The following is a 7,499-nucleotide window of genomic DNA, read 5'->3' as shown; positions in this document are numbered from 1 at the left end:
TGGAGGCCATGGCTGGACTTAGCCTGGAGGCACTTGGCCAAACAACACCAAGTGCACACCAGGACCTTGCTAAGCAGAAGGAACAGAGCCAAACTCTAACAACCTTCAGCAAATCCATTCGTTTCCTGGGGCTGCCCCAACAATGACCGTGGCCATGGTGGCTTAAGACAACACAAATGTGTTCCTCCGGGTCTGAAGTCTGAAACAGGTGTTGGCAAGACCACACTCCCCGAGGCTCTGGGGAGAACCCGTGCCTCACTTCCTCCACCTCTGGTGGCTCCTGGGATCCTCAGCTGTGACTGCCTCTCTCCCACCTCTGCCTGTCTTCACGTCACCCCTGGGTGCCGTGTCTGGTGTCTCTGCAGCTCTCTCTGCAGAAGCATGTGACTGCATTCAGGGCCCATTGAGCTAACCCAGGACTAGTGCCTTCTCTTGAGACCCATTACTTAGTCACATCTTTTGCCCATATACAAAGTAACATTTACAGGTTCCATGAACAAGGACAGGGACATGTCTTTGGGACCGTGAGCAGCCATGAAACGATTTCACACTATTTTCAGATAGATCTGAAACTTCATTGTCCCAATCTTTTGGAAGGTATAAGCCTATTTTTTAAAAAGTCAGAGTTTTACACACACACACACACACAGAGAGAGAGAGAGAGAGAGAGAGAGAGAGAGAGAGAGAGAGAAATCTTCCATCGATGGTTCACTCCCCAGCCGGAGCTGCACCAATCCAAAGCCAGGAGCCAGGAGCTTCTTCCAGGTCTCCCACACGAGTGCACGGGCCAAAGGTCTTGGGCTATCTTCTGCTTTCCCAGGTCATAGCAGAGAGCAGGATCAAAAGTGGAGCAGCTGGGTCTCGAACTGGTGCCCATATGGGATGCCAGCGCTTCAGGCCAGAGTGTTAACCCACTGTACCACAGCACTGGCCATAAGCCTATATTTTTTTTTAACAAGAATTCTATATTTTGAGTCATTTCTATTTTTCTTAAGATTTATTTACTTATTTGAAAGGCAGAATGATAGAGACAGAGAAAGACCTTCCATCCACTGGTTCACTCACCAAAGCCAGGAGCCAGGAACTCCATCCAGATCTCCCATGTGGGTAGCAGGGACCTAAGTACTCGGGCATCTTCTGATTTCCCAGGTGCATTAGCAGGAAACTGGATAGAAAGCAGACCACCCAGGACTCGAACTGGGCACTCTCATATGGGAATGTGGGCATCCTAAACAGTGGTTGATCCTGCTGCGCTTCAACACTTGCCCCTATTTCTATCTTTTTTAAAAAAATGCTATACCTTACTCTAATTATCTAAGTCAAAAATGAAGTAGGGGCATGTAATAAGACAGCAGGTTAAGCCCACATCCCATACTGGTGTGCCAGTTAGAGATACATGCTTCCTGCCATACTGTGATACAGCTCCTCTGCCTCTGATCCGGCTACCCACTAATGCACCTACAGGGCAGCAGACAATGGGCCAAGTACTTGAGTTCCTGCCACCCACGTGGGAGACCTGGATGGAGTCCTGGCTTCGGCCTGGCCCAGCACTGGCTGCTGTAGGCATTTGGAGAGTGAATCCATTGATTCTCACTTGCTCGTTCATTCGCTCTCTTACTCTGCCTTTCAGATAAATGTTTTTTTAAAAAAATGAAGCATAAGGCAGGCATTTGGCAGTTAAGCACCAGTAGGATGCTTGTGTTCCATACTGGACTGCCTGGTGGATGCAGACCCTGGGAGGCAGCGCTGATGACTCAAGTAATTGGGTTCCTGCCATCTACGAGGGAGACCTGGATTGAGTTCCTGGCTGTCAGCTTCAGCCCAGCTCAGTCCCTGCCACGGCAGGTACCTGGGGAGTAAACCAGCAGATGGGAGCGCTCTCTCTCAAAGGAAAAAAAATTATAAATAAAGCAGAGCTTAACCTAGTCTTAAGGCTCTGGCTGCTGTCGCCTCCAGGAGCAGATGTAACTGCACAGGCATTTCCGGAGAGGGTTCTCTGTGAGCTGGGCTAGCAGCCCCATCCCCGGTGGCAGGGCGATGGGTTGCACTGGCCCAGAGCAGTCTCCACCAAGACACCTGCTTCATGGCTCCCACCAATCCCCGACTCATCTGAGGAGCAGCGGCCCTGAGACACAGAAACCCTTTGCTCTCAGGGAGAAGGAAGCAGGCAGGAGGCTTAACCCCCAGACTCCTTCCCTCACTGAACTGCAAGATCCACAAGGCCAGCTGCAAGGGGAGCTGAGAAATGTAGTTTCTTTCTTTGAGTACTAGCAGGAAAGGAAAGAACAGATAAAAGCAATGAAAATGCTGCCACTAGGGCCTGAGAGCTGACTCAGCCTCTGTTGTAGGTAAAGCGACAGAGCCCAGCTGGGTTCAGAGGCCTCCGTGTCACCAGGCCAGCAGAAGCACACATTGTGGCAGGCCCTGGCCCCCGGGCTCCCAGGACACAGATCACATAAAAGCAAGGTCAGTCTCAATGCTCATGGGTTTATTGAATGTCGTGCACCATACTGGGGTGAACCATGGGACAGAAGGCCATGTGGCCAGTCACTGCTAGGGGCAGGGAGGGGCCTGGGTTCTCATCATTCCAGGTGGTGCCCACCAGCAACCTAGCATGGATGGGAAGCACCTGGCAATACCAGTCCCGGGCCCAGGGGCTGGGATGGGGATGCCGAGCTGGGAGGGCGCCCTGAAAGGCTGCGGTGCTGGATGGAGTCCTGCCTCCCAGTCTGCTCAGATGCATTCCCGAAGGTGTATCCAACTGGGAGGCTGATCCGTTTTCTAGGATTCTGGGAGCCTGGATCGTCCCTGACCTCTAGATCTGGGGCTCCTCTCTCCTGTCCCTGTGCTGTGGGAGACTCCACTGTCTCTAGGTCTGTGCAGGAAAGGACCTACCACCAAGATGCCACTGATGGGGAAGCCTGGGGCTGCAGTCAGGCCCCCAGCTTCCATGCCTGGCTCCATGAACGGGCACGCAAGGAGCCCAGACCTGCAGAGGGCAGCAAGGCAGGGCAAGAGCACTGGGGCCAGCTTGGGAGGAAAGCCAGTCCCTTCTTGGCGCAGCAGTAGGCCACAGACACGGCCCTGTACTGCAGGACGGGTGGGACAGTTGGCTGCACTGTCCAGGGGTTGCCGTCCTAGTCAGAGCAGGTCTTGAAGAGCCAGGACAGGAAGTATGGCAGGCAGGAAGCTCCCCTCCAGCATCCCCTTTGCGGAGGGCACCTGGGGGTGGGAACAGACAGCCGTCTTGCGGCCCTGCTCTCTGTCTGTGACTCCCTCCCAGGCCTCCCTGCCTCCATGGAGGCCCACCTGGTGAGGAAGCTGCCAGCTCCCCAGCCCTTCCTACCTGCATGAGCCTGAGCTTGGGGTCCCAGTGGGAGTCCAGTTGTCTCTGCAGGACTGGAGACCACACGCTGTCAAAGGCCTGGATGGCACCATCTAGGGAGGGAAGGGTTCTGGGTAGACTTGGCTGCAAAACCTTAGCACAGGGCCCAGCTCCCTGGGGACAAACAAGTGTGGTTCCAGGGATGGCAGGTGTCCGGTGAGGAATAAGGAAACAAGAACAGCTGTGCTCCAGCGACGCACAAACTGACACAGCCACCCATCCTCACCAAGATGAACAAAGCCAGGTTCACGGGACTCAGGAAGTGGCTGAGCTGGATTTCAAACTTAGGCTCCTACCTCCTGGGGCCTTCACTCTCGGGCCACGAAAGGCAAGCTCCTTAGGCGGGAGGGAGAGAATGTGGGGGTGGAGGCCCCTCACAAGTGCCACAGTAGGAGTCTCGCCTGGCCCAATTCCTGGTCCTCAGACACTTGTTTTAACTCCTACCCCCTCCTGCCCGCAGGGCGCCAGCCTCGACCCCACCGCCCAACACACACACCCCACCCCACCCCCACCAGGGTCTGTGCCAGCCAGGACTGCGGACACCGCTGCGCATGGAGTCCCCCGGGGCAGGGCTACCGCAGAGGGGCGATCGCGCCTGCGCAGCTGCCTCAAAGAGAATAATTTCCTTTCTTGTGAAATGGGCTCCCACTGACCACTGACCGGGCGTCTTGGGCCCCGCCGCCCGCGCCAGGGCCCCTCACCCAGGCAGCGGTTCCTCGTGAAGAGCCCCCGGAAGGCTTCGCATTCCTCACGTCGGTTTCCGCTGGCTCCGCAGTTGCACCAGGGTGCCACCCGTGCGCTCGCGTTGTCCACGTAGTTGGGGGTGACTGCGGTGCCTGTAGGGACCCCGACGCCAGGGTCGAGAGCCTTCGCTGGCCGAGACATCCCCAGGAGAGCCCCACCACGTCCCAGCCCGCCGTGCGTACCCACGAGGCCGGCATAGGCGCGCAGGCAGCGTGCGCCCTGGTCGCGCGGGCAGCCGTCGAGGGCGCGGGGGACCGGGGCGCAGGAGGCCTGGAAGGCCAGGAGGCGGGGCCTGTGCGGCACGAGGGAGGGCGTGAGCGGTAATCGGCCCCGCCCACCCCGCCCTACCCCGCGCCCCTGCACTGCGCCCCTGCACCGCCTCTCGCCCGCACCTGCAGACCCGGCTCTGCTCGCAGGTGTCCAAGGGCACGAGGCAGGAGGGCGGTTCCGCGCCCGGCCCGGAGAAGGCGCAGGTGGGCACGAAGGTCTGGCGACGGCGCTCGGCGCATGCGGGGCCCGCGCACGGGCAGAAGAGCAGTGCGAGCGTGAGCGCAGGAGGCCCGCGGGCGAAGAAGCGGCGCAGGGCGCGGCGGCAGCGGGTGCGGGGGCAGCTTCCCGGCGCGGCCCGACCCAGGCACTGCGCCACGTACTCGGCGCGCAGTTGCTGGCACCGCGCGTCTTCTGTGCACGCCTCGGCCGCGTCTACGCATCGATTCCCGCCGGCCCAGCTCGCCGACTCTGATGGAGGGGTGGGCGGGCTGCAGGTCTCCGTGCGCCCTGCACGCACCCTACCCCCGCGCCCATGTCCACCTTCAGTGGGGACAGAGTGTAGCCCGGAGACGTGGACGGTTGGCTCCGCCCGGCCTTCGGGCTCTGGGGGTGCCTGCGACACGCCGGGTGGGGCGGGGATGGGGCGTGTGGAGGTTGTGCCTGACCTGCCCCAGAGGCACCACCTCGGTCCCCAGAACTGCCCCACGCGGCCCTCACGGCGCTCCTCCGATTCCCGCGGTCCTGACAGGGGACTTGGGTAATGGACACGTCTTGGAAATGGCACTGCGGACCGCGGCCCTCCTTTCCTCTCTTTGGCGTGAGACACCTGGCCCTTCCTTCCCTCCCCTCTCCTACACGGAGACCGTTTGGCCGGATCTCTGGGTTTCTGGGTCTTCCTAACCTCCTCGTGCGCCCCTGCGGCGGGCGTTTCCCTCCCCGGTCCTTCCAGATTCTCCCCCTCGAGGTTCTAACTCATCCTGCCCGGTGTGCACTTGCTTCCCTCTCCAGGCTCCCCTGGCCGGGCGAGGGCGAGGGTCCCCGCCAGGGCTCTGGCGGTTGGGGAATCTGTTTAGGTCCGGCTGCAGGGTGTGGATTCAGAGAAGGCTGTTTACAGGCCACAGGGTTTTGTCCCAAGCCACAGGACAGGAGTATTCATCAATGATCTGAGTGAAGGCATTGGGCTGGGGACAGAGTGGGCTGCTGGCACAGCAGAGTCACACAGGGGTCAGGGCTCAGCCATCGCCCCTGTGTAAATCCAGACAAGCCAGAGGATGTGGAAGTGGGGACTTCACAGCCCCCTCCTAGGACCCAGGTCACCTTACTGGCCACCCTGCCCTGTGCTCTCAGCCCTGGGGAGCCCCTCACTCAGTCTGGAAGCGTTCCTGGCATCCCAGTCTGAGTTCAGGTGCCCAGCCTGGCCCCCATCACACTTGCTGGGGGTGGGGGTGGGGGTGGGGAGAGCCTCTGGCCCCAGGGCAGAACCGGCACCTAGCAGTGCCCATCCGTGCCATGGCTGCAGCCCCGCTGCTTTGCAGAAAGGAGGAACCCAGAGGCCTTGGAACAGGTACTGCGTGGAGGGGGTAGGCAGGAGAGGGGGAGCCCTCTCTCCCCTCTTCCTCACTTCCCCTCCTCCCTCCCTCCTCCCTCTCTTCCCTTCTGCTCTCCTTGGGAGCACAGAGCAGCGGGCATGCTTTGCCCTGCATGTCCCCAGGCCCCAGCACACAGCACAGCACTCGGTGTGGCCTGCGTGTCTGCTCCCTCCACTCTGTTGCTTACCTGCCCTCCTTAGCAGGCGCACCCTACCCTCCTCTCCACCCTCAAATCGGCTGCAGGAAATCCCAGGCCTCAGAACTTCACCGGTCCCATTCTCCACACCCCTGTGAAGGAACCCCTCCCTCCCCACAGCCTCAGGTGGGGAAGGGGCAGTCCCAGGAGGCAGAAAAGCCGCTGTGGGGCCCACCGGGGCACTGAAGATAGCCAGCAGGGAGTAGGGGAGGAGAGTTGGGAAAGGGGAGAGAAAAGGAAAAAGTTCCTGGGGCGGCCATGCCAAGGCCAGACTGCGCGAGAAGGGTAGCTCAGCGTCCCCGGAGCGCAGGCGTCTCCTGGGGGCCCCTTCCTGCATCCCAGCTGTCTCTGGGATCTCCCTCTTCCTTCCCTCCCAGGCCCAGAGGAGCGGGGACAGGCTTACTCAGTACCAGCAGCAGCAGCAGCAGCAGCAGCGCAGGCCCCCAGCAGTGGGCCATGCCCGACGGCAGAGGTCAGCAGAGGCTGACCACCCCGTGGGATAGGTGTCCGCTTCCTGGCGGGTCCTGAACAGGAGTGCAGTGAAAACCCAGATGTCTGTGCTGACAGCCCGGCTCCCACCAGGAGGCACCTGTGCTGTGGGCGTGGCTCCCCACCGCCTGAGTCTCCACCCCAGGCCTTTAGGTGGATCCAGCGCCTGAGTGCGACTGGGTGACCCCAGTGCACTAGCGCCTCCCACATCAAGCAACACCCACACCACCACCTCTGGAGACCTTGTCTCTCCCACACCAGGAACTCTGTGAAGCTGCAGTGTTCTTTTGCTATTTTATAATTTTATTTTTTAAAGATTAAATAAATAAAACTTATTTGATAGCATGAAAGGGGGAAAGAGGGCCAGCGCCACGGCTCACTAGGCTAATCCTCCGCCTGCAGCGCTGGCACCCCAGGTTCTAGTCCCGGTTGGGGCTCTGGGTTCTGTCCCGGTTCCTCCTCTTCCAGGCCAGCTCTCTGCTGTGGCCCGGGAGTGCAGAGGAGGATGGCCCAAGTGCTTGGGCCCTGCACCCGTGTGGGAGACCAGGAGGAAGCACCTGGCTCCTGGCTTCGGATAGGCACAGCGTGCTGGCCTTTTGGGGGGTGAGCCAACGGAAAGGAAGACCTTTCTTTCTCTCTCACTAACTCTGCCTGTCAAAAAAAGGGGGGGGGGTGGGTAGAGAGAGCTTCCATCTACTGGTTCACTCCCCAAATGGTCACAAGCAGAAGCCAGGAACTCCACCTGGGTCTCCCACAGGGTGGCAAGAGACCCAGTATTTAGACCCAGGCGTTGAACACATTCTGTAAGAGCTGCACTCTGGCTGCC

General features: G+C 59.8%; 1 protein-coding gene across 1 annotated transcript; it reads right to left on the bottom strand.

Moving 5' to 3' along the window:
• Positions 1-3,141: 3,141 nt before the first annotated feature.
• GFRA4 (GDNF family receptor alpha 4) lies at positions 3,142-6,642 on the bottom strand. Its single transcript, XM_062202523.1, has 6 exons — positions 6,595-6,642; positions 4,522-4,865; positions 4,312-4,421; positions 4,087-4,221; positions 3,347-3,438; positions 3,142-3,222 (listed from the first exon to the last, which is right to left on the bottom strand). Exons 1-6 carry the CDS (start codon positions 6,640-6,642, stop codon positions 3,142-3,144), a joined length of 810 nt encoding a protein of 269 aa, XP_062058507.1.
• Positions 6,643-7,499: the final 857 nt, after the last annotated feature.

The sequence above is a fragment of the Lepus europaeus genome, chromosome 10, assembly GCF_033115175.1.
Source record: "Lepus europaeus isolate LE1 chromosome 10, mLepTim1.pri, whole genome shotgun sequence".
NCBI lineage: Eukaryota > Metazoa > Chordata > Mammalia > Lagomorpha > Leporidae > Lepus > Lepus europaeus.
The sequence above is the reverse complement of the archived record's forward strand: the minus strand, read 5'-3'. Positions and strand labels throughout refer to the sequence as shown.